Source organism: Leuresthes tenuis, unplaced genomic scaffold, assembly GCF_036924035.1.
Source record: "Leuresthes tenuis unplaced genomic scaffold, fLeuTen1.0.hap1 SCAF_16, whole genome shotgun sequence".
NCBI classification, from domain to species: Eukaryota; Metazoa; Chordata; class Actinopteri; order Atheriniformes; family Atherinopsidae; genus Leuresthes; species Leuresthes tenuis.
In genome coordinates, this window is record NW_027325370.1 from 230,536 (window position 1) to 258,174 (window position 27,639).

The window sequence follows — 27,639 nt, forward strand, 5'->3', positions numbered from 1 at the left end:
CCATTGGGCTCCAGGCAAACACCCACAGCGTTTCCTCCTCAAAGCCTCTGGGATTTGGAGTCTTTTCTGGACTTTTGACATTTGGAAAGCTCGGCTGCCCCCCTCCCCACCCCAACACCCGCCCCTGTGCCCCGCCAGCTCCGTTTCAGCGTGCTCGCTCACTGCGCATGCGTACAGCGCGGTGTCCGATGTCAAAGTGTCAGCAGCTGTTCGCGAATGGCAGAACCGAGCAACAAGTGAAACGCGCGTGGAATAACCATAAAGTCCCGGTCCATAGGCGATACTGAGACGAACCGGAACCGCAGCTGACTGCCAGCGGATCGTCAGTTCTAACGGACCGACCCACAGGCCGCGGCCCGCACTCACCCAGCTGCTCCGGCCGGACCCGGCTGGACTCTGACACGGGGTGGCCAGTGGACCCTCGGAGCCTCCTTTGGCCGAACCGTCTCCGGGTTTCAGGTCCTGTTTCTGGTTAAGTTCGGCCCTCGGAAGGAGCCGGTTCGTGCTGTCGGAATAGAGCTCTGACCCGGTTCGGTTTAAGGACCGGAAGCCAACATGTTGATAGGTAAGTTAGGCGTGACCCGAGTGACGGTGCTGGTACCGGAGAATGTGACTGAGCAGCACATGCTAAGCTAAGTAACGGTACCAGGCTGTGACACCCGGAGCAGGGTTCAGCTGACCTCCCACCAGATTCCTTTAAAATAAGCCGTCATTTTCCAAGTCTGCCCCCCCAACAGCCCCCCGAATTCCGCAGGAAACCCACTTTAGTTTGGTTCTGAGGTCAGTTTGTCAGGATGAATTCGGCTTTTTATGGCAGTCCCAGGTGGTTTGTGCTGGGCTTAAATTGACCCTGATTGGTGTCTAAATGATTACTGATCAGTGGTTTTAAATCCTGGAGCAGGTTAAAGGTCATGTTCTGCCTCCTGTCTGAGAGCCACCTCTTCAAATTTAAACATTTTAATAGACTGTGGCTGAAATAGACTGTTTTCCTCTTCACATTTAAACATTTTAATAAACTGTGGCTGAAATAAACTGTTTTCCTCTTCAAATTTAAACATTTTAATAAAGTGGCTGAAATAAACTGTTTTCCTCTTCACATTTAAACATTTTAATAAACTGTGGCTGAAATAAACTGTTTTCCTCTTCACATTTAAACATTTTAATAAAGTGTGGCTGAAATAAACTGTTTTCCTCTTCAAATTTAAACATTTTAATAAACTGTGGCTGAAATAAACTGTTTTCCTCTTCACATTTAAACATTTTAATAAACTGTGGCTGAAATAAACTGTTTTCCTCTTCACATTTAAACATTTTAATAAAGTGTGGCTGAAATAAACTGTTTTCCTCTTCAAATTTAAACATTTTAATAAAATGTGGCTGAAATAAACTGTTTTCCTCTTCACATTTAAACATTTTAATAAACTGTGGCTGAAATAAACTGTTTTCCTCTTCACATTTTAATAAAGTGGCTGAAATAAACTGTTTTCCTCTTCACAGCTGCAGTCAGCACCAGAACTGGAAGCTCCGCCCCCACAACCACTGGCAAAAAACCCAGAAGAAGAGGAAAAAAACACCGGAGAGTCCCAGCTGAGGAGAACCGGTGAGAAACGGCACACACCTGATGTCACACCTGATGTCACACCTGATGTCACACCTGTCGCTGTCTCACCTCACCTGGATGTGTCTCACACCTGGATGTGTCTCACACCTGGATGTGTCTCACACCTGCATGTGTCTCACACCTGGATGTGTCTCACCCCTGGATGTGTCTCACACCTGGATGTGTCCCACACCTGGATGTGTCTCACACCTGGATGTGTCTCACCCCTGGATGTGTCTCACACCTGGATGTGTCTCACACCTGGATGTGTCTCACCCCTGGATGTGTCTCACACCTGGATGTGTCTCACCCCTGGATGTGTCCCACACCTGGATGTGTCCCACACCTGGATGTGTCCCACACCTGGATGTGTCTCACCCCTGGATGTGTCTCACACCTGGATGTGTCTCACACCTGGATGTGTCTCACCCCTGGATGTGTCTCACCCCTGGATGTGTCTCACCCCTGCATGTGTCTCACCCCTGGATGTGTCTCACACCTGGATGTGTCTCACACCTGGATGTGTCTCACCCCTGGATGTGTCTCACCCCTGGATGTGTCTCACCCCTGGATGTGTCCCACACCTGGATGTGTCTCACACCTGGATGTGTCCCACACCTGGATGTGTCTCACCCCTGGATGTGTCTCACCCCTGGATGTGTCTCACCCCTGGATGTGTCCCACACCTGGATGTGTCCCACACCTGGATGTGTCTCACACCTGGATGTGTCTCACACCTGGATGTGTCCCACACCTGGATGTGTCTCACCCCTGGATGTGTCTCACACCTGGATGTGTCTCACCCCTGGATGTGTCTCACCCCTGGATGTGTCTCACACCTGGATGTGTCCCACACCTGGATGTGTCTCACCCCTGGATGTGTCTCACCCCTGGATGTGTCTCACCCCTGGATGTGTCTCACCCCTGGATGTGTCTCACACCTGGATGTGTCCCACACCTGGATGTGTCTCACCCCTGGATGTGTCTCACCCCTGGATGTGTCTCACCCCTGGATGTGTCTCACACCTGGATGTGTCCCACACCTGGATGTGTCTCACCCCTGGATGTGTCTCACACCTGGATGTGTCTCACCCCTGGATGTGTCCCACACCTGGATGTGTCTCACACCTGCATGTGTCTCACCCCTGGATGTGTCTCACACCTGGATGTGTCTCACACCTGAGAGGCAGAACCCTGGAACTCAGTTCTGGCAGGTTAAAGTGAGCTGAACCGGTTTTTATTGTGTGCCTGTAGAACAGAACCGTGTCATTGGACCATGACTGTCTGCTGGACAATGACTCGGTCCAGAGGCTGATGAAGTCCTGAGTTTACAGAGTTCTGCTGAGGGTGTTCCTCAGGGCTCCGTGTTGGCGCCAGTGGAGTTGTTTGAAGACGTGGAAGCAAACGCTGAAACTGTTTTCACACGGTGTTGTCATGGAGACGCAGGAGCTCAGGAAACAAACCTCCAGTCTGAACCGGACCTCACCTGATCAGCTGACAGATGACATCACACTGAGGCGTCTGATCTCCACTTGGTCCTGGGTCACATGACCCGGCACCATTGAAGGGAATTTGGGCTGAAACGGCGAGCTCAGAGCGTGGCGGTTCTGAAGCTGACAGAACCTCCTCAGGAACAAAAACAGACTGATGGATCAACTGGGTTCTGCTGAGTGAAGTTCTGTCCAACCCAACTGTGGGGCATGGTGATGTCATCCCTTCATGTTGTCATGGTTACCAGTTTGTTTGCTGGCAGGTTCTGGTGGTTAGTGAACTGGTTCTGAGGCAGCTGCAGCCGGGTTTAAAAACCTGTTTATAAACGGTACTTTGGTGTAAAAGGTTCTGGTTCTGCTCCTCGTCCACTTTGACCTGTTTGTTCATATCATAAAATGTTCTGGTTTCTGGGTTCTGTCCAGCAGAACTTTCTGTGTCCTATAAACCCCGGGAAGTGAAATGGGTCGACCTGGCAGAGCAGAACCTTCAGCGCGTTTCCTCCTGAACACGTTAGTCCGAACTGCAGATGGTTCTGGTGTTGGTTCCACCTGCAGAACCCCACCAGGCACGTGGCTGTTGGGCAGGGCCTGCACGCTGTTGACCTCTGACCCTCAGACTCCTCCCACCCAGCCCAGAATCAGACGCCACGAAGGGGCGGTTCTGAGGTCCGCTCGCTGCCTTGAGAAGCTTCCACTTAAACATAGACACACAGCTGTGACTCGTGCGCTCTGAGGTCATCTGAACAGAAATAGACTGAGTGTGTGTTATATGACCCGGGTTGTGTGTGGCCCTGTGACATCATCACTGTAACCGTCCGGCGCTGTCAGAAACAAAACTGGTCCAAACTCAGGCTGTTGTTCATGGTGTAAACAGCGAGCCAGAACGTGCGCTGAGGAGGACGGTCGGGCTGGTTCTGCTGGTTCTGCTGGTTCAGCTGGTTCTGCTGGTTCTGCTGGTTCTGCTCAACCATAAGTGCATTATCCATGTATCCACCCCACTTTGTCCTGTGTGGTTCTGGTATTTCCACATCCAGAGTAACACAGAAGTATGTAAGTTCAGCAGAACCAGCAACAGAACCTTGGACACCTGTTGTTCACAGCCAACAGATTTAACCAGCTGCAAGGAAGCTAACATGTTTCTGTATTTATCAGACGCTTTGATCCAACTTACAGATGAAGATATAACAGCTTTATATAAAGCTAACAATAAGCTCCATAGAAGGAACCCAGGAGTCCGACTCTGTCAGAGGGGACAGAGTAGAGATAGGGTGCAGGCATAGAAGGAAGAGCAGAAAGATAAAGAGATAGAGGGGGGAGGGAAGTACAAGGTAAGTGCTGGGATAGGAGATGCTCTCTGAAGAGCTGGGTTTTCAGGAGCTTCTTGAAGATAGACAGGGACGCCCCTGTTCTGGTAGCGCTCGGTAGGTCATTCCACCATCGTGGGACGACACATGAACAGAGTTTGGATTGTCTTAGGCGTGGTGTAGGAGCTGCTAGACGACAATCCTGGGACCAACGGAGGGACCCAGTTGGGACAGAAGCCTTTGCAAGAGCCTTCAAGGAGATGGAGCCGTTCCATTAAGCTCTTTGTAGCTAACATCAGGGACTTGGATCTGATGCAGGCGGCTAAGGGCAGCCAGAGGAGCTCAATGAACAGAGGGTTAGAGGGGGGACGTGTTCTTTTAGGCTAACATGTCTGCTGGATTTAATCAGTGGGTTAAAGTTACCCTAAAAACAGAAGGTACCTCCAGGTAGGCCGAGTGATGCAACAGCTAACTCCTAAAAATATGTTCAGCTGAAGTTTGATGTATGTAACTCATCTCAGTGTGATTTACAGTCAATGTTCTGCTGGATATGAGACGTCTTTGGGTTCAGCAGAGCTCTGTACGCCACCTCCTGGCTCTCCTACGGTTCTTCTTCTCGGAGGCCTCAGCATGTAGCTGAAGGACACTTGGAACGAGGGGCCTAGGTTTATGCATTTAGTATTAAGCAGTGCATTAAGTATCCTCATTAACTGACACTGCGATGTCTTGGTTTGTTTTCTCTCCCTGTTTCAGGCCCAATGAGTCGTGTGACCCTCAGAGTCTGCGGGCCAACAGCAGCACACCCCGAACTCACCCCGAGGCAGACCAGCTGCCCCCCCAAACTACAGCAGAAACCCCCACAGGATCCGGTGCAGAGGATCCTCATGAAACTACCTCATCGCCCGCCCACCAGATGATGACTCCCGCCATCAAAGATACGATACATCCCCTGGTAGCACCTCGAAAGTCTCCGGAAACCTCTCAGGTTCTCAGCCAGTCACCTGCCACATCCGGAAGCCCCGCCCCCAGTCCGCCGCCGGCCGTTACCCATAATGCCTCCAGGTCACCTCACAGAACTCTACAGACCGTGTCTGCAGAGGCGGAGCTCTTCAGTCCACCTTCTCCTCACAGCGAGGCCTTGAACGTCTCTGAACATCCTGCCAAAGCTCGTTCCACTCCTCCCTCTAGCCCCTCCCACCCTGACCCCTTCCTCTTGACCTCTGTGACATTCACCTCCAGTGTCTCCTCACACCTTTATTCCCCCCTCTGCTCCTCCGTCGCCGCCTCCATGCTTGCTTCTGTGGACTCTCCCAGCCCTGCTTTTAACTTATGTCCTATTATGTCATCGCCCACATCATTGATGACCACACCCCTTTCAGATCAAAGCCCGCCCCCTCCAGAATTAACCCCGCCCCCTGCTCAGCTGTTGGGCTCCGATGACGAGGAGCAGGAGGACCCGTCAGATTACTGCAAAGGTATATTAAGACATTTTTTATATCAGAAAACTACAAACTAAAGATGGTTTTGACATGTTTTAACGGATTCAGGGACAGTGATGATCCAGCAGGATGAAAGAGGAAGATTTATGGAAACATTGTTCAATACATTAAAACAGAAAAACACGGCTCAGTGGTTAAAACATAACTCACTCTGTAGGTTTACGGTACCAAACTCCACCTGTGCAGTTTGGAGATAAATAGACATTATATTGTTGTTTAATAATTAAACTGATGCAGACAATGAGCTGGTCCAGGTCCGTTTGTCTGGTTCTGGTTTTCCACCAGCCTGGCACAAGCATTTCATCAATGTGATAAAACCTTACAGAAAACCATCTGGGACATGATTGGATAAAGCATGTGTCCATCAGTCTGTCTCAGGCCAACTTGAACCAATCAGGTTAACAAAGGAGCTGCCACTGGAGGATGCACAATGGTCCAGTTTTTAAAACCAGTTACTTCCAGGTTGGTCTCACCTCCAGACGAGTCATCAGTCTGTGCTCCTGTGTTCCAGGTGGTTACTACCCGGTGAAGATCGGTGACCTGTTCAACGGGAGGTACCACGTGGTCAGGAAACTGGGCTGGGGTCACTTCTCCACAGTCTGGCTCTGCTGGGATCTGCAGTACGTCTTATTCAAAAACTCCATCAGAGGTTTTGCACAGATTCTGCTGTCAGAGGCTCTGAATGTGTGTCTGTTTCAGGAAGAAGCGTTTCGTAGCCCTGAAGGTGGTGAAGAGCGCTCCACATTACACTGAGACGGCTCTGGACGAGATCAAACTGCTCCGCTGTGTGAGTGCCTGAGCTTCCTCATCTGTGCCAGCGTTAGATTCAGGTGTGCTCAGGTGACTTGTCTGTCTCTCCAGGTGAGGGACAGCGACCCCTCTGACCAGTACCGGGAAACGGTTGTCCAGCTCATCGACGACTTCAAGATCTCTGGGGTCAGCGGAGTGCGTATCCTTCCCATCAGTTGTCTGCCTGCCTTTTTGTTTAATGGCCTGTCTGTAAGAGGTTTCCTCAGCCTCTCCCAGATGTCTGCATGGTTCTGGAGGTTTTGGGTCATCAGCTGTTAAAATGGATCATCAAGTCAAACTACATGGGACTTCCTCTGGTCTGCGTCAAGGCCATCATCACGCAGGTACGGTAAAATATAGAGACTCGGGCCTCCGGGGACCTGCTGATTGGCCCAAAGACCACTCTGTCTTTGGCCCCGACTACTCGGGACTCGGTAACTCGGTGACCGGCGGGGACTCGGCCATCCTCTGACTCGTTGACCGGCGGGGACTCGGCCATCCTCTGACTCGTTGACCGGCTGGGACTCGGCCGTTCTCTGACTCGTTGACCGGCGGGGACTCGGCCATCCTCTGACTCGTTGACCGGCGGGGACTCGGCCATCCTCTGACTCGTTGACCGGCGGGGACTCGGCCATCCTCTGACTCGTTGACTGGCGGGGACTCGGCCATCCTCTGACTCGTTGACCAGCGGGGACTCGGCCGTTCTCTGACTCGTTGACCGGCGGGGACTCGGCCGTCCTCTGACTCGTTGACCGGCTGGGACTCGGCCGTAGTCTGACTCGTTGACCGGCTGGGACTCGGCCATCCTCTGACTCGTTGACCGGCGGGGACTCGGCCATCCTCTGACTCGTTGACCGGCTGGGACTCGGCCGTAGTCTGACTCGTTGACCGGCTGGGACTCGGCCATCCTCTGACTCGTTGACCGGCGGGGACTCGGCCATCCTCTGACTCGTTGACCGGCGGGGACTCGGCCATCCTCTGACTCGTTGACCGGCGGGGACTCGGCCGTTCTCTGACTCGTTGACCGGCGGGGACTCGGCCATCCTCTGACTCGTTGACCGGCGGGGACTCGGCCGTTCTCTGACTCGTTGACCGGCGGGGACTCGGCCATCCTCTGACTCGTTGACCGGCTGGGACTCGGCCGTCCTCTGACTCGTTGACCGGCGGGGACTCGGCCGTCCTCTGACTCGTTGACCGGCGGGGACTCGGCCGTTCTCTGACTCGTTGACCGGCGGGGACTCGGCCGTTCTCTGACTCGTTGACCGGCGGGGACTCGGCCGTCCTCTGACTAGTTGACCGGCTGGGACTCGGCCGTCCTCTGACTCGTTGACCGGCTGGGACTCGGCCGTTCTCTGACTCGTTGACCGGCTGGGACTCGGCCGTTCTCTGACTCGTTGACCGGCGGGGACTCGGCCATCGTCTGACTCGTTGACCGGCTTGGACTCGGCCATCCTCTGACTCGTTGACCGGCGGGGACTCGGCCATCCTCTGACTCGTTGACCGGCGGGGACTCGGCCATCCTCTGACTCGTTGACCGGCGGGGACTCGGCCGTTCTCTGACTCGTTGACCGGCGGGGACTCGGCCATCCTCTGACTCGTTGACCGGCTGGGACTCGGCCGTAGTCTGACTCGTTGACCGGCTGGGACTCGGCCGTAGTCTGACTCGTTGACCGGCTGGGACTCGGCCGTCCTCTGACTCGTTGACCGGCTGGGACTCGGCCATCCTCTGACTCGTTGACCGGCGGTGACTCGGACGTAGTCTGACTCGTTGACCGGCTGGGACTCGGCCGTCGTCTGACTCGTTGACCGGCTGGGACTCGGCCGTCCTCTGACTCGTTGACCGGCTGGGACTCGGCCGTCCTCTGACTCGTTGACCGGCTGGGACTCGGCCGTCCTCTGACTCGTTGACCGGCGGGGACTCGGCCGTAGTCTGACTCGTTGACCGGCTGGGACTCGGCCGTAGTCTGACTCGTTGACCGGCGGGGACTCGGCCGTAGTCTGACTCGTTGACCGGCGGGGACTCGGCCGTAGTCTGACTCGTTGACCGGCTGGGACTCGGCCGTAGTCTGACTCGTTGACCGGCGGGGACTCGGCCGTTCTCTGACTCGTTGACCGGCGGGGACTCGGCCATTCTCTGACTCGTTGACCGGCTGGGACTCGGCCGTTCTCTGACTCGTTGACCGGCTGGGACTCGGCCGTAGTCTGACTCGTTGACCGGCGGGGACTCGGCCGTCGTCTGACTCGTTGACCAGCAGGGAGTCATTTTCTGACCCGAACTCTGTTTTGTGTCTGCAGGTTCTTCAGGGGCTCAGCTACCTCCACACCAAGTGTAAGATCATCCACACGGACATTAAACCAGAGAACATCTTATTGGTCGTCGATGAGGTTTACGTCAGGAGATTGGCTGCTGAAGCCACCATCTGGCAGAGAGCGGGAGCTCCGCCCCCCTCTGGGTCATCAGGTGAGCAGCTATCAAGTAATTTAGATTAAACCTGTCAGTAAGTCTTAAGAGAGTCAAACTGAGTCACCTTACCTGGAAACTGTGGTTTCCAGGGTGATGGCGAGAGCTTCAGGTCTGTCTGTCTTTCTTTCTTAGCTGTTTCTTTTTCCCATTTCACAGTTCTAACTGCGCTGTTTCTCCTGTCTGTCTCTGTCTGTCTGTCTTCCTGTTTCCTGATGTTTCCTTCCTGTCTCTCTGTATCTAGTTAGCATGGCTCCCAGGGACCTGCAGGTAAGTGTCCTGGTGTGACGCCTGCCATGTTCTGATTGGTTACTGTGCAGCAGGTGTAATAAGTTGGGTTGATTGTTTAGATCTCTGTACAGCAGCACTGTGTATTGATGTCTGATAATTAGTGCATGTTCAAAAATAAATATGGTATCCCATCATATTTACGAGACGACTGAAAACCTTCGTCCCTTTTTAAAGTTTCCAGAACGGGTTTGATTTTTCTGTCAAATGCTTTTTGAGTGTGTTTTGACCACATAGAGCTACCGTACATAGGCATATACAACGCATGTGTCCAAACCTCAACCACTTTAAAACAATGTAAAGAATGACATGGGGCACGGGTTAGCTGAGATCAGAACCAGAACCTTCCTGTACCACCACACCACCGACAGCTCCACTTGAAGATATAGTCCAATTCAATCCAGTTTACTGATCAAGATTCAGAAATAGTAGACACCCACAGTCCCCTCATGCAACGGTCCTACTGAGACCTCAAATGTTCAGTCCAGACTCTTTAATGTCGTCCCACGATGGTGGAATGAGCTACCGAGCGCTACCAGAACAGGGGCGTCCCTGACATCTCCTACCCTGCACTTCCTGCTACACCTGCACTCTATCGCTGTCACCTCTGACAGCCTGACTGTAATGTTATATCCTCATTTTTAAGTCGTTCTGGATAAAAGCGTCTGCTAAATGCAGAAACTTCCAGCTCTGCGATAACGCTCCAGGAGAAACAGTCGAATAGTTGCTGTCTACTCACTCGCTTGGATACCGGTGGTTAAATATTACCCAAAGCCTCATTCAAGGTTTCAGTGAGCTGCATTTCTGCATCATGTCCCGCATGTTGTGCACCCACCAACATCATGTTTCTAGTTGTTTTGTATGATCTTCAGCCAGTTAAAGGTTTAACTGCTAATCTCCAGAACATCTGCAGAGTTCATATCAGCTGTGAAATCTGCTGGGGGCAATAAACGTGGATGGTGTTACAGTTAACAGGCGGCGGCCATCTTTAGATACAGTCCCAGAACCTCCTCCACTGTAACCTCCACCTTTGGGTCCATACACAAAGTGTGTGTTTGTGAGCACTGAAATATCGTCATAACACATGTGATAATATTATTGATGGATAGTGTAGTGGTATGATAGCCACCTGTGTTCAAATCCCCTGCATGAAAGGTTCTACCTCCAGTAGGGGTCCTTAGGCCCCCTTACCCTACCTGTAAGTCGCTTTGGATAGAAGCGTCTGCCAGATGCATAAACATAACTACCTGTGTGTGCAGGATGGGAAGATCTCTAAAAACAAGAAGAAGAAACTCAAAAGGAAAGCGAAGCGTCAGCAGAGACTATTGGAGGAGAGAGTGATGGATTTACAGGTAGAGAAATACTACACCGATACCTTACAGATACCTTACAGATACTACACCGATACCTTACAGATACCTTACAGATACTACACGGATACCTTACAGATACTACACCGATACCTTACAGATACCTTACAGATACTACACCGATACCTTACAGATACTACACAGATACCTTACAGATACCTTACAGATACTACACCGATACCTTACAGATACCTTACAGATACTACACCGATACCTTACAGATACTACACCGATACCTTACAGATACTACACCGATACCTTACAGATACTACACCGATACCTTACAGATACCTTACAGATACTACACCGATACCTTACAGATACCTTACAGATACTACACCGATACCTTACAGATACCTTACAGATACCTTACAGATACTACACCGATACCTTACAGATACCTTACAGATACTACACCGATACCTTACAGATACTACACAGATACTACACAGATACTACACAGATACCTTACAGATACTACACCGATACCTTACAGATACCTTACAGATACTACACCGATACCTTACAGATACCTTACAGATACCTTACAGATACCTTACAGATACTACACAGATACTACACAGATACCTTACAGATACTACACCGATACCTTACAGATACTACACCGATACCTTACCGATACCTTACAGATACTACACAGATACCTTACAAATACCTTACAGATACTACACCGATACCTTACAGATACCTTACAGATACTACACCTATACCTTACAGATACCTTACAGATACTACACCGATACCTTACAGATACCTTACAGATACCTTACAGATACCTTACAGATACTACACCGATACCTTACAGATACCTTACAGATACTACACCGATACCTTACAGATACCTTACAGATACCTTACAGATACCTTACAGATACTACACCGATACCTTACAGATACCTTACAGATACCTTACAGATACTACACCGATACCTTACAGATACCTTACAGATACCTTACAGATACTACACCGATACCTTACAGATACCTTACAGATACCTTACAGATACCTTACAGATACTACACAGATACCTTACAGATACTACACGGATACCTTACAGATACTACACCGATACCTTACAGATACCTTACAGATACTACACCGATACCTTACAGATACTACACCGATACCTTACCGATACCTTACAGATACTACACAGATACCTTACAGATACCTTACAGATACCTTACAGATACTACACCGATACCTTACAGATACCTTACAGATACTACACAGATACCTTACAGATACCTTACAGATACTACACCGATACCTTACAGATACCTTACAGATACTACACCGATACCTTACAGATACCTTACAGATACCTTACAGATACTACACCGATACCTTACAGATACCTTACAGATACCTTACAGATACTACACCGATACCTTACAGATACCTTACAGATACTACACAGATACCTTACAGATACTACACCAATACCTTACAGATACCTTACAGATACTACACAGATACCTTACAGATACCTTACAGATACCTTACAGATACTACACCGATACCTTACAGATACCTTACAGATACCTTACAGATACTACACCGATACCTTACAGATACCTTACAGATACCTTACAGATACCTTACAGATACTACACCGATACCTTACAGATACCTTACAGATACTACACCGATACCTTACAGATACTACACAGATACCTTACAGATACCTTACAGATACTACACAGATACCTTACAGATACCTTACAGATACTACACCGATACCTTACAGATACTACACAGATACCTTACAGATACCTTACAGATACTACACCGATACCTTACAGATACCTTACAGATACCTTACAGATACCTTACAGATACTACACAGATACCTTACAGATACCTTACAGATACTACACAGATACCTTACAGATACCTTACAGATACTACACAGATACCTTACAGATACCTTACAGATACTACACCGATACCTTACAGATACCTTACAGATACTACACCGATACCTTACAGATACCTTACAGATACTACACCGATACCTTACAGATACCTTACAGATACCTTACAGATACTACACCGATACCTTACAGATACCTTACAGATACCTTACAGATACTACACCGATACCTTACAGATACTACACAGATACCTTACAGATACCTTACAGATACTACACAGATACTACACGATACCTTACAGATACCTTACAGATACTACACAGATACTACACAGATACCTTACAGATACCTTACAGATATTACACCGATACCTTACAGATACCTTACAGATACTACACCGATACCTTACAGATACCTTACAGATACTACACCGATACCTTACAGATACCTTACAGATACCTTACAGATACCTTACAGATACTACACCGATAACTTACAGATACCTTACAGATATTACACCGATACCTTACAGATACTACACAGATACCTTACAGATACCTTACAGATACTACACAGATACCTTACAGATACCTTACAGATACCTTACAGATACTACACCGATACCTTACAGATACTACACCGATACCTTACAGATACCTTACAGATACCTTACAGATACTACACCGATACCTTACAGATACCTTACAGATACTACACCGATACCTTACAGATACCTTACAGATACTACACCGATACCTTACAGATACTACACAGATACCTTACAGATACTACACAGATACCTTACAGATACCTTACAGATACTACACAGATACCTTACAGATACCTTACAGATACCTTACAGATACTACACAGATACTACACGATACCTTACAGATACCTTACAGATACTACACCGATACCTTACAGATACCTTACAGATACTACACAGATACCTTACAGATACCTTACAGATACTACACCGATACCTTACAGATACCTTACAGATACTACACCGATACCTTACAGATACTACACAGATACCTTACAGATACTACACAGATACCTTACAGATACCTTACAGATACTACACCGATACCTTACAGATACCTTACAGATACCTTACAGATACTACACCGATACCTTACAGATACTACACAGATACCTCACAGATACCTCACAGATACCTTACAGATACCTTATAGATACTACACCGATACCTTACAGATACTACACCGATACCTTACAGATACCTTACAGATACCTTACAGATACTACACCGATACCTTACAGATACCTTACAGATACCTTACAGATACTACACCGATACCTTACAGATACCTTACAGATACTACACCGATACCTTACAGATACTACACCGATACCTTACAGATACCTTACAGATACCTTACAGATACTACACCGATACCTTACAGATACCTTACAGATACTACACCGATACCTTACAGATACTACACAGATACTACACAGATACTACACAGATACCTTACAGATACTACACCGATACCTTACAGATACTACACAGATACCTTACAGATACTACACCGATACCTTACAGATACCTTACAGATACTACACCGATACCTTACAGATACCTTACAGATACTACACCGATACCTTACAGATACCTTACAGATACTACACAGATACCTTACAGATACTACACAGATACCTTACAGATACTACACAGATACCTTACAGATACTACACCGATACCTTACAGATACCTTACAGATACTACACCGATACCTTACAGATACCTTACAGATACTACACCGATACCTTACAGATACCTTACAGATACCTTACAGATACTACACCGATACCTTACAGATACCTTACAGATACTACACCGATACCTTACAGATACCTTACAGATACTACACAGATACCTTACAGATACTACACCGATACCTTACAGATACCTTACAGATACCTTACAGATACTACACCGATACCTTACAGATACCTTACAGATACCTTACAGATACTACACCGATACCTTACAGATACCTTACAGATACTACACCGATACCTTACAGATACCTTACAGATACCTTACAGATACTACACCGATACCTTACAGATACCTTACAGATACTACACCGATACCTTACAGATACTACACAGATACTACACAGATACTACACAGATACCTTACAGATACTACACCGATACCTTACAGATACTACACAGATACCTTACAGATACTACACCGATACCTTACAGATACTACACAGATACCTTACAGATACTACACCGATACCTTACAGATACCTTACAGATACTACACCGATACCTTACAGATACCTTACAGATACTACACCGATACTACACCGATACCTTACAGATACTACACCGATACCTTACAGATACTACACCGATACCTTACAGATACTACACCGATACCTTACAGATACTACACAGATACCTTACAGATACCTTACAGATACTACACCGATACCTTACAGATACCTTACAGATACTACACCGATACCTTACAGATACTACACCGATACCTTACAGATACCTTACAGATACTACACCGATACCTTACAGATACTACAGCGATACCTTACAGATACCTTACAGATACTACACCGATACCTTACAGATACCTTACAGATACTACACCGATACCTTACAGATACTACACAGATACTACACAGATACTCACACACAGGTGTTTGTTTTTCAGAGGATGGAGGAAGGGGAGGGTCTGCTGCCCCCTGATGTCACAGATGGTGAGTACACACCTTTCTATAACAGCGATTTTAAATGTTTTACAGGAACATGACACATAAAATTCATTCTAAGAACATGTTAATTGGTTTAAAAAGATGGTGCCACTTGTATCTGGAAAGATCGTTACTTTAATGGAGATAATTCATTGTTGATATTAAATACCTGAATGTGTCTTCATCCTCAGGCTCTGCTGTTGTCAATGGCAACACTTCCTACTGCACAGCCAATAGCAAAGCCAGTCCAGAGTCCAGCTGCTCCTGGTTGGAGGACAGGTGTAATGGCCACGCCCCCGGACGTTTCTCCAGCCCCGCCTCTGGCCTCTCAGGGTTCTCCAGCTCTGTGATGTCAGCGACGTCTGAGTCAGCACTTTCCACTCAGTCAGGATGCTCGAGTGGACGAGACGGTCAGAACGCTCGCTGTCTTTAAACTGAATTCATAAATGTAATCTTTGAAAGGGGAAATTTTCTGAGCTCTTGTTGAGGCGTTTGAGACAGTCTTTGGTTAAAGCAGCTGTTGGTTTAAGCACAGCGGCTCTCTGTCCTGTTTGACAGCACTTTGTTAGCTCAGCTGTTATCCCTCAGTGAGAAACGTGCTCATGGTCTCATGATTGAGTGACATTGGCGAGTTGTAATGCTTTTGGTGTGTCGTTTTAAATTCTGGTGGACGCACACTGAGTGGACCATAAACAGTCCTGCTATGGTTAAAAATGTTAAGTTCAGACGACCTGAGGATACAGAGAAGGTACAAAATATCTGCCAAGATGGTGGTCGTCTTACCAGGAAGCAGTGTGACCTACAGCCTGTCATGGGGGGAGTTCAGCAGTCGTTCTGTAGCTCCCAATCACACTAAAGTTCTTCTCGCTGTATCCGCAGTCTTCAGTGCCTCAGACTTCGTTATCAGTCCTCTCGACCCCCAGAACGCCGACCGTCTTCGAGTCAAAATAGCTGACCTTGGAAACGCCTGCTGGGTGGTGAGACGCCTTCTTCTTCTCCTCTTCCTCTTTGAACTTCTTCCTTCAGACCAATCAGATGGCTCTTCTGTCTCTGTCCTCATCTCTCACAGCACAAGCACTTCACCGAGGACATTCAGACCAGGCAGTACAGAGCTGTAGAGGTTCTGATCGGAGCCGAGTATGGCCCACCTGCTGACATCTGGAGCACTGCCTGCATGGTAAACAACTGTTTTATTCTTTTCAATTCAGTTTTATTGATAAAGCGCCAAATTACAACAAATCAGGGCACTTCAAAGATACAGTCCAATTCAAGCCAATTGGAATTCATCCATCCATCCATATTCTATACTGTCAATCCGTCGGTCGGGTCGTGGGGGGGCTGGAGCCTATCCCAGCAGTCATCGGGCGAAAGGCGGGGTCACCCTGGACAGGTCGCCAGTCCATCACAGGGCCACATAGAGACAAACGAGAGAAACAACCACAACAGCTCACACTCACTCCTAAGGAGGATTTAGAGACACCAGTTAACCTGACAGCATGTCTTTGGACAGTGGGAGAACCCGGAGAACCCGGAGAGAACCCACACATACACAGGGAGAACATGCAGACTCCACACAGGAAGGCCCCAGGCGGGGATCGAACCTGGAACCTCTGTTGTCCTGCACGGTGACGATCAGCACCATGGCCTCACAACAAACACCGTAACACCAGGCCAGAGAGGTGCATCATGGGAGCTCCCCCAGCAGGCTGGGCCTATAGCAGCAGAACTATGGGATGTTTCAGGCTCACCTGAGACATCCCTAACTATAAGCTTTATCAGAAAGGAAAGTTTCAGCCTGATCTTAAAGGTAGAGAGGGTGTCTGCTTCCTGAAGCCAAACTGGCAGCTGGTTCCACAGAGAGGGGCCTGATAACTGAAGGCTCTGCCTCCCATTCTGCTTTTAGGGGCCTGATAACTGAAGGCTCTGCCTCCCATTCTGCTTTTAGGGGCCTGATAACTGAAGGCTCTGCCTCCCATTCTGCTTTTAGGGGCCTGATAACTGAAGGCTCTGCCTCCCATTCTGCTTTTAGGGGCCTGATAACTGAAGGCTCTGCCTCCCATTCTGCTTTTAGGGGCCTGATAACTGAAGGCTCTGCCTCCCATTCTGCTTTTAGGGGCCTGATAACTGAAGGCTCTGCCTCCCATTCTGCTTTTAGGGGCCTGATAACTGAAGGCTCTGCCTCCCATTCTGCTTTTAGGGGCCTGATAACTGAAGGCTCTGCCTCCCATTCTGCTTTTAGGGGCCTGATAACTGAAGGCTCTGCCTCCCATTCTGCTTTTAGGGGCCTGATAACTGAAGGCTCTGCCTCCCATTCTGCTTTTAGGGGCCTGATAACTGAAGGCTCTGCCTCCCATTCTGCTTTTAGGGGCCTGATAACTGAAGGCTCTGCCTCCCATTCTGCTTTTAGGGGCCTGATAACTGAAGGCTCTGCCTCCCATTCTGCTTTTAGAAACTTTTAGAAACTAGAAACTGGAGCTCGGTCATTAAGGGCTTTATATGTGAGGAGAAGGATTTTAGATTGTGTTGAGCTCCATGTTTAAAACCATAGAAGAATACAAACTTCCTTGTTTAGGTGGTCATGTGACCTGGCTGCTGTTGTTGTTTCAGGCCTTTGAGCTGGCGACAGGAGATTACCTGTTTGAGCCTCATTCGGGAGAAGACTACACCAGAGATGAAGGTACCTCCATCAGGTTCTGGTACCTCAGGTGTAGCTGTGGTATAAATGTTCCGTTCAGAACCGAACCGTGACTCTCGTCCCTTCACTCAGATCACATCGCTCACATCATTGAGCTGCTGGGGCCGATCCCTCTGCCCTTCGCCTTGTCTGGCAGGTACTCCAGAGAATACTTCAACAGGAGAGGTGAGCTGTCTGTTCTGCCTGGATGTACTGTTATTACCCACAATCCTTAGCTGTGAAGGTCAAACGCTCGTTCAGACACGATAAACAGTCAGCTGCCATCGGATGTTAAAGGGGCAGAATCTGAAGCTCTGTGATTGGTCGTTTGATGCTGAGATGTACCCTGGGAGTCGCGGTCATATGTTTGTGATGTTTCCTCCTTGTTTACCTGTTCAGGTGAGCTGCGACACATCTCCAATCTGAAGCCGTGGGGTCTGTTTGAGGTTCTGCTGGAGAAGTACGAGTGGCCGCTGGACAAGGCGGCGCAGTTCAGCGACTTCTTGCTGACCATGTTGGAGCTGCAGCCCGACCGCCGAGCCACGGCAGCGCAGTGTCTGCAGCACGCCTGGCTGCAGTCGTAAAGGAGCTCAGGAAGTGGCGTCTCACACTGCGACGTCTCGCACTGCGACGTCTCACACTGCGACGCGTCTCACTGCGACGCGTCTCACTGCGACGCATCTCACACTGCGACGCGTCTCACACTGCGACGCGTCTCACTGCGACGTCTCACACTGCGAGGTCTCACTGCGACGCGTCTCACACTGCGACGCGTCTCACACTGCGACGCGTCTCACTGCGACGTCTCACACTGCGAGGTCTCACTGCAACGTCTCACACTGCGACGTCTCACACTGCAACGTCTCACACTGCGACGCGTCTCACTGCGACGTCTCACACTGCGACGCGTCTCACTGCGACGTGTCACACACTGCGACGTCTCACACTGCGACGCGTCTCACTGCGACGTCTCACACTGCGACGTCTCACACTGCGACGCGTCTCACTGCGACGACTCACACTGCGACGCGTCTCACACTGCGACGTGTCACACTGCGAGGTCTCACACTGCGACGTCTCACACTGCGAGGTCTCACTGCGACGTCTCACACTGCGACGTCTCACACTGCGACGTCTCACACTGCGACGCGTCTCACTGCGACGTGTCTCACACTGCGACGTGTCTCACACTGCGACGCGTCTCACACTGCGACGCGTCTCACTGCGACGTGTCTCACACTGCGACGTGTCACACTGCGACGTCTCACACTGCGACGTCTCACACTGCGACGTCTCACACTGCGAGGTCTCACTGCGACGTCTCACACTGCGACGTCTCACACTGCGACGTCTCACACTGCGAGGTCTCACTGCGACGTCTCACACTGCGACGTGTCTCACACTGCGACGTCTCACACTGCGACGTCTCACTCCGACGCCTCTCACTGCGACGTCTCACTCCGACGCCTCTCACTGCGACGCGTGTCTCACTCCGACGTCTCACACTGCGACGTCTCACACTGCGAGGTCTCACTGCGACGCGTCTCACTGCGAGGCGTGTCTCACTCCGACGTCTCACACTGTGACGTCTCACACTGCGACGCGTCTCACACTCCGACGCGTCTCACTGCGAGGCGTGTCTCACTCCGACGTCTCACACTGTGACGTCTCACACTGCGACGCGTCTCACACTCCGACGCGTCTCACTCCGACGCGTCTCACTCCGACGCGTCTCACTCCGACGTCTGGTCTGTGGCAATTGATCAGCTGAGCAGATCACCTCAGAGGCTGGATCCAAACGTGAAGTTCAGTGTTTAGGTCCCGTTTTAAACCATCGCGTTCAAACAGAACGAGCTCTGAAAGAGCTCATCGCAGCAGAATTGGTCAGGAAGTCCCACAGGAAGTCATGCGGGGGGACAGGTGACTGAAGCCAGGTGGGCTCACCTGTTTTCTCAGTTTCTGTTGGGACGCTGAGTCATAAATGTCCACTGAGGCCCGTCTGTTAACAAGATGTTCTGACTCTGCATCCTCCGGTCACCTGACCACACATCATCTCTGTAACCAGCTCCATGTCTCCGTCAGGTAAACTCATCATCTTCCATCCTCCTGCTGACGACTCGCGCTCAAACAACTCGCACTTTACTCTCCGTTTATGGTTAAAAGCGGGCGTGTAGGTCCATATGCACTTGGATCCATTTTGACTTCCTGTGGGAAGTCTTTTTCTGTTCAGCCCAAAATATTCGGGCCCCCGGGTCCCCCTGGTGGTGGAATCAGCCGTCGTTTGGGTCCAGCCTCGGTTCTTCAGTGTCTGAGGGTCCCTGCTGACCTTTGACCTGCAGCTCGCAGTCGATCACTGGACGTTCAAAACGTTCACGTCTTTGTTTGGTTTCTGTTTTTCTGACTTTCTGTTGATGTGAGCTTTTAGTTTTTATCTGTCTGTCACTTCCTGCTGCACCTGTGGGGGTTATTGAACATTGATAACTGATTATTGATCGGGCCTCTTGAACCTCCCTGATGACCTCTCACTGACCTCTCCCTCTCCTGTGCTCACCTGAAATAGTGCCTTGAAAGAATTCGCCGCTGCCGTGTCACGGTGACATCACCAGTGATGTAATGAGGCTTTTTTCTACATGTATGTGTGGAATGTTTCCTCTGTAAAAATAAAGATGAATGAATGATCACCTGGTCCTGGTGTCTGACTTCACCCCCCCTTCCTGACCCGATCGCTGATGTTCTGGTTCTGCTGACACAGTTCAGACACCAACATGTTATTCACGGTGAAACACAGAAAACGTATCGCATGTTCAAAGAGGCATTTTGTCCCCTAAAGTTGTAACAGGTCTGTTTCCCATTGTATGGCATCCCCTCTTCTTTTAACATCTGTAAACATCTGGAACTGCTGGGCCTTTGGGAGAGGAGCTCTGAAGTGAAGATTTTAGATATTCAGAAGTATCTTTAGAACCTGATTTGTATTCAGACAGCTTCTGCCCAGTTGATCTCTCTGAGCTAACAACAGCAATAGTCTCTTCTAAACCATCAACTTGTATGTTAGACCCAATCCCAACCAGACTGTTCAAGGAGGTTTTCCCCTTAATCAATACTTCCATATTGGATTTGATCAATCGGTCTTTGTTGACAGGATATGTTCCTCAGACTTTTAAGGTTGCTGTAATTAAACCTTTACTTAAAAAACCTACTCTTGATTCAGAAGTGTTGGCTAATTATCGACCTATATCCAATCTCCCTTTTATGTCTAAAGTCCTTGAAAAAATAGTTTCAGTTCAACTTTGTGATCATTTACACAGAAATAATCAGTTTGAAGAGTTTCAGTCAGGATTCAGAGTGCATCACAGCACAGAAACAGCACTGGTGAAAGTTACCAATGATCTCCTGTTAGCCTCTGATAGCGGACTTGTTTCTTGTCCTGTTGGATCTCAGAACTGCATTTGATCCGATCGATCACAGCATTCTGTTACAGAGACTTGAACATGTTATTGGGATTAAAGGAACTGCATTAGGCTGGTTTAAGTCATATTTATCTGATAGATTCCAGTTTGGTCCCATACCCCCCCGCCAGGGTATGGGCACACTCAGATGCAGTGATGGTGGAAGCAATTAGCGCTCAGGTGTGTCTGGAGCCTGGTGGCAGTAATCACGGTGGAAGCTTGGACCCAGAAAACCTGCCAGTTTCTTGTTGGTAAGTAGCCGTTTTTTTCTATACAATTTCCGCCTCTGTGTTGTAGCGCCCACCCCCCCCCCCCCCCCCCCCCCCCTGCTGGAGGAAGGCTTCGGAGACCCGTTAAGTGGTCCAGGTACAGCTGTGCCATAAACCTGGGGCTGCGGCGCATTACCGGAGCTGCTGTGCTCCGTGCTATCTGCGGCAGTTGCAACGGCGTCCTGGTTTGTTCCTTTCTATGGGTTAGGGTTCCTTTCCCGTTCCATTCTATGGGTTAGGGTTCCTTTCTATGGGATAGGGTTCCTTTCCCGTTCCTTTCTATGGGTTAGGGTTCCTTTCCCGTTCCTTTCTATGGGTTAGGGTTCCTTTCTATGGGATAGGGTTCCTTTCCCGTTCCTTTCTATGGGTTAGGGTTCCTTTCTATGGGATAGGGTTCCTTTCCCGTTCCTTTCTATGGGTTAGGGTTCCTTTCTATGGGATAGGGTTCCTTTCCCGTTCCTTTCTATGGGTTAGGGTTCCTTTCTATGGGATAGGGTTCCTTTCCCGTTCCTTTCTATGGGTTAGGGTTCCTTTCCCGTTCCTTTCTATGGGTTAGGGTTCCTTTCCCGTTCCTTTCTATGGGATAGGGTTCCTTTCCCGTTCCTTTCTATGGGTTAGGGTTCCTTTCCCGTTCCTTTCTATGGGTTAGGGTTCCTTTCCCGTTCCTTTCTATGGGTTAGGGTTCCTTTCCTGTTCCTTTCTATGGGTTAGGGTTCCTTTCCCATTCTCAGTCCGGCGCTATGAGGCAGCGGGGGTCAGCCTCTCTCCCCACATTCTGCTTGGACTTTTTATCTGACTTTTTACTGATTTATGACTTTGTCACTGGCTTTTGTTTTTGTCGATATTATAATTCTGATTTTAATTTTGTTTTGCTTGTGTCTGATAATAGTTTTATGGCCCTATTTTGTTTCTTTGTTCTTTATTAGTTTATTCAATTGAAGTGACAACTGGTTTAAATTGATTTAATATCGTTCAGGTTGGCTGCTATCTCACCTGTACGCTCCACCCTCCTGTTGGAAGCACCTGTGACCAGGTGTGACCAGGTGTGACCAGGTGTGACCAGGTGTGACCAGGTGTGACACACACACTGACACACACATGCAGGCATGGTTTGATTTCCTTCAGATTGTTTGGTATCTTGTTTGATTTACTTTTACCCGCATCATTTGAATTATTTGTGGTTTTATTTGAAGGAATTGGGTGTTTTTGATTGTAATTTTTGGGAATTCCTTACATCATAGGTTGTCCGTGACCATCACCTGTGCAGGTTAAATCAGTTAAGTCCTTTGTAGGATGCTCATCACCAGCTGTTTTTTTGTTGTTAGTTTTTCAGTTGTCATTTAGTTTTTAAAGTATTAAAGAAAATAAATTTTTGTACTGGAAGTCTGTCTTAGTGTGGTATTCGAAGCTGAGTGACCTTAAGACTCCCTGGGTGGAGTTCCTGGGGTTTAGGTCCCCCCAGATGGTGTTGTCAAGCTTTTTTACACTCCTAGTATTGTGTCACCACCCGACGAACACACCTCGCCACACTTTAAATTAAGAATCTTCCTCACACACCAGAGTAAGTCATGGAGTTCCTCAGGGTTCTGTGCTTGGACCGATTCTTTTTACTTTATACATGCTTCCATTAGGTAACATTATCAGACAGCATGGCATAAAGTTCCATTGTTATGCTGATGATACTCAGCTGTACTTATCTATGAAACCAGATGAAACCAACAGGTTGGTCAGACTATAAGCCTGTCTTAAAGACATAAAGACCTGGATGACTCAGAACTTTCTGCTTCTAAACTCAGACAAACTGAAGTTGTTCTCTTTGGACCTGAGCGCTTCAGGGAGAAATTGTCTAGTTATATAGTTACTCTAGATGGTATTTCCTTGGCTTCTAGTTCTACAGTGAGGAACCTTGGAGTTATTTTTGAGCTGCAGCGGTGTTGTACCCACATGTCGTCTCATGTAGTTTGTTAAAATAATATTTTATGAATATTGTGCAGTTATGCAGGTACTGCTCTGCTTGTCAAACTCGTTGCACGATTGTTGGCTGATACACAAACTGCTGTAAAACACACTTTATCTGACTTATGTGACAGGGTTACCAAACCAAAACTACTCCACAGACACGTGCACGAGCGTGGTTCATGAAAACTAACTTACAGGAGGCAATGAGGAGAAATCTTCACTGAAACAGTTCCAGTTCACTGAGAGTTGCAGGTTTTATTTACACAAAAGGAAACAGCAAAAAAAGCTCAGAGTGAAAAACTACAAAGCAAAGATAAAAAAAACATTGAAACTGTACACAGTGCACCTGAACGCATCACAGACTGTCCACACAGCTGGTCCTGCACCTGAACGCATCACAGACTGTCCACACAGCTGGTCCTGCACCTGAACGCATCACAGACTGTCCACACAGCTGGTCCAGCACCTGAACACATCACAGACGGTCCACACAGCTGGTCCTGCACCTGAACGCATCACAGACTGTCCACACAGCTGGTCCAGCACCTGAACGCATCACAGAAGGTCCACACAGCTGGTCCAGCACCTGAACGCATCACAGACTGTCCACACAGCTGGTCCAGCACCTGAACGCATCATAGACTGTCCACACAGCTGGTCCAGCACCTGAACGCATCACAGACTGTCCACACAGCTGGTCCAGCACCTGAACGCATCACAGACGGTCCACACATCTGGTCCTGCACCTGAACGCATCACAGACGGTCCACACAGCTGGTCCAGCACCTGAACGCATCACAGACGGTCCACACAGCTGGTCCAGCACCTGAACGCATCACAGACTGTCCACACAGCTGGTCCTGCACCTGAACGCATCACAGACGGTCCACACAGCTGGTCCTGCACCTGAACGCATCACAGACGGTCCACACAGCTGGTCCAGCACCTGAACGCATCACAGACGGTCCACACAGCTGGTCCTGCACCTGAACGCATCACAGACGGTCCACACAGCTGGTCCTGCACCTGAACGCATCACAGACGGTCCACACAGCTGGTCCAGCACCTGAACGCATCACAGACGGTCCACACAGCTGGTCCTGCACCTGAACGCATCACAGACGGTCCACACAGCTGGTCCTGCACCTGAACGCATCACAGACGGTCCACACAGCTGGTCCTGCACCTGAACGCATCACAGACTGTCCACACAGCTGGTCCAGCACCTGAACGCATCACAGACGGTCCACACAGCTGGTCCAGCACCTGAACGCATCACAGACTGTCCACACAGCTGGTCCTGCACCTGAACGCATCACAGACGGTCCACACAGCTGGTCCAGTACCGGTGCTGTAGGCAGGGCAGCAAACACTTAGGGTTAGGTTTAGGGATTGTTTGGAGGCCGGCCGCAGCTTTGAGGTGACACTGGTACAGCAGCGCCACCCACTGGCTCCGCCCCGGTACTGCAGAAGCAGCTCTGACCAGTCGTACTTACAGTGGCAGTAGAAGAGGTGCATGCTGGGAGGCTGCCTGAAGCTGTGGTCACATGACCAGACAGAAACAACCTTTGAACTTAAACACCGTAAAAGGTGTCAGAACAGAACAGGTGTGGGTCAGAACAGCTGTGGGTCAGAACAGAACAGCTGTGGGTCAGAACAGGTGTGGGTCAGTACAGTACAGGTGTGGGTCAGAACAGCTGTGGGTCAGAACAGGTGTGGGTCAGTACAGTACAGCTGTGGGTCAGAACAGCTGTGGGTCAGAACAGGTGTGGGTCAGAACAGCTGTGGGTCAGTACAGGTGTGGGTCAGAACAGGTGTGGGTCAGAACAGCTGTGGGTCAGAACAGGTGTGGGTCAGAACAGGTGTGGGTCAGTACAGGTGTGGGTCAGTACAGTACAGCTGTGGGTCAGTACAGGTGTGGGTCAGAACAGGTGTGGGTCAGTACAGGTGTGGGTCAGTACAGTACAGCTGTGGGTCAGTACAGGTGTGGGTCAGTACAGCTGTGGGTCAGAACAGCTGTGGGTCAGAACAGCTGTGGGTCAGTACAGCTGTGGGTCAGAACAGCTGTGGGTCAGTACAGCTGTGGGTCAGTACAGCTGTGGGTCAGAACAGTACAGCTGTGGGTCAGAACAGCTGTGGGTCAGAACAGCTGTGGGTCAGTACAGCTGTGGGTCAGAACAGCTGTGGGTCAGTACAGCTGTGGGTCAGAACAGGTGTGGGTCAGAACAGTACAGCTGTGGGTCAGAACAGTACAGCTGTGGGTCAGAACAGTACAGCTGTGGGTCAGAACAGTACAGCTGTGGGTCAGAACAGGTGGGGGTCAGTACAGCTGTGGGTCAGAACAGTACAGCTGTGGGTCAGAACAGTACAGCTGTGGGTCAGAACAGTACAGCTGTGGGTCAGAACAGGTGGGGGTCAGTACAGCTGTGGGTCAGAACAGAACAGCTGTGGGTCAGAACAGAACAGCTGTGGGTCCTGATCAATGAATCTGCAGTCACTTATCTGAAAACAGTTTAATTTCATTCAAAAATACTTTTATAAAATCAGTTCACTTAAAACAGGATCAATGCAGTCAATCAGCTGATCAATAACAAAACAATCAGTTACAGTGACATCATCGTCTGATTGTCTGGTAAATGTTTTGAATCCTGAAGCAGTTCAGAGGTTCAACATGAAACACTGAGCTTCTCTTATTGCTTCAGACCTGATCTGGATCCAGCTTTGAACCCGGATCCTGAGTTGGACCTGAATGTGGGCCTGGTTCTGAATGTGGGCCTGGACCTGAATGTGGGCCTGGTTCTGAATGTGGGCCTGGTCCTGAATGTGGGCCTGGTTCTGAATGTGGGCCTGGTCCTGAATGTGGGCCTGGATCCGGAACTGGGTTCATCCAAGTCCCCCTGCAGATGGTCTGGACAGTCCCGGGCGATTCTTGACCTGGTGGTCTTATTGCAGGACTCTCTGCGGTCCAGATCGCACTGCAGAACCTGGTCCAGATCGCACTGCAGAACCTGGTTCAGATCGCACTGCAGAACCTGGTTCAGATCGCACTGCAGAACCTGGCCCAGATCGCACTGCAGAACCTGGTTCAGATCGCACTGCAGAACCTGGCCCAGATGGCACTGCAGAACCTGGTCCAGATCGCACTGCAGAACCTGGTCCAGATCGCACTGCAGAACCTGGGTCAGATCGCACTGCAGAACCTGGGTCAGATCGCACTGCAGAACCTGGCCCAGATCGCACTGCAGAACCTGGTTCTGCTGGTTAAACTTGGTGCTCAGTTTTTAGTGCAGACATGTTGAGTCCAAAGCATAAGATTACCTGATGCTTCCTTTCCGGACACCTGAGGGATTAACAGGTCGCCTGATCTGAGCTGAGCTGGTGATGTCAGCTGGTGATGTCAGCTGGTGATGTCATCGAGCAGAGCTCTGACTGATTACCTCAGAGGAGACGTCCTCTTCCTCTGTGAAGTCGATTGTTCGAGTGTAGTCTGATCACAGGATGAAGACGGTCGCTGCTCTTCTGCAGGAAGAACCTGAAACCTTTGAGGTGTGAAGACTGCGACCAGGTCTCTGAGCTCCAGGTGCGTCGGAGGGTCTCAGAAAGACCCCCAAACAGCTCCAGGTGCGTCGGAGGGTCTCAGAAAGACTCCCAAACAGCTCCAGGTGCGTCGGAGGGTCTCAGAAAGACCCCCAAACAGCTCCAGGTGCGTCGGAGGGTCTCAGAAAGACTCCCAAACAGCTCCAGGTGCGTCGGAGGGTCTCAGAAAGACCCCCAAACAGCTCCAGGTGCGTCGGAGGGTCTCAGAAAGACCCCCAAACAGCTCCAGGTGCGTCGG

General features: G+C 49.4%; 1 protein-coding gene across 1 annotated transcript; it reads left to right on the forward strand.

Annotated features, from left to right (window-relative positions):
* Positions 1 to 182: 182 nt before the first annotated feature.
* On the forward strand, positions 183 to 18,888 carry srpk3 (SRSF protein kinase 3). Its single transcript, XM_072367497.1, has 17 exons — positions 183 to 565; positions 1,498 to 1,600; positions 5,148 to 5,869; positions 6,405 to 6,513; positions 6,593 to 6,680; positions 6,755 to 6,842; positions 6,920 to 7,026; positions 8,978 to 9,143; positions 9,388 to 9,413; positions 10,691 to 10,783; positions 15,417 to 15,462; positions 15,648 to 15,866; positions 16,336 to 16,433; positions 16,526 to 16,633; positions 18,064 to 18,133; positions 18,224 to 18,316; positions 18,530 to 18,888. The coding sequence occupies exons 1-17, from the start codon at positions 556 to 558 to the stop codon at positions 18,712 to 18,714; spliced, it is 2,331 nt and encodes a 776-aa protein (XP_072223598.1). The 5' UTR covers positions 183 to 555; the 3' UTR covers positions 18,715 to 18,888.
* Positions 18,889 to 27,639: the final 8,751 nt, after the last annotated feature.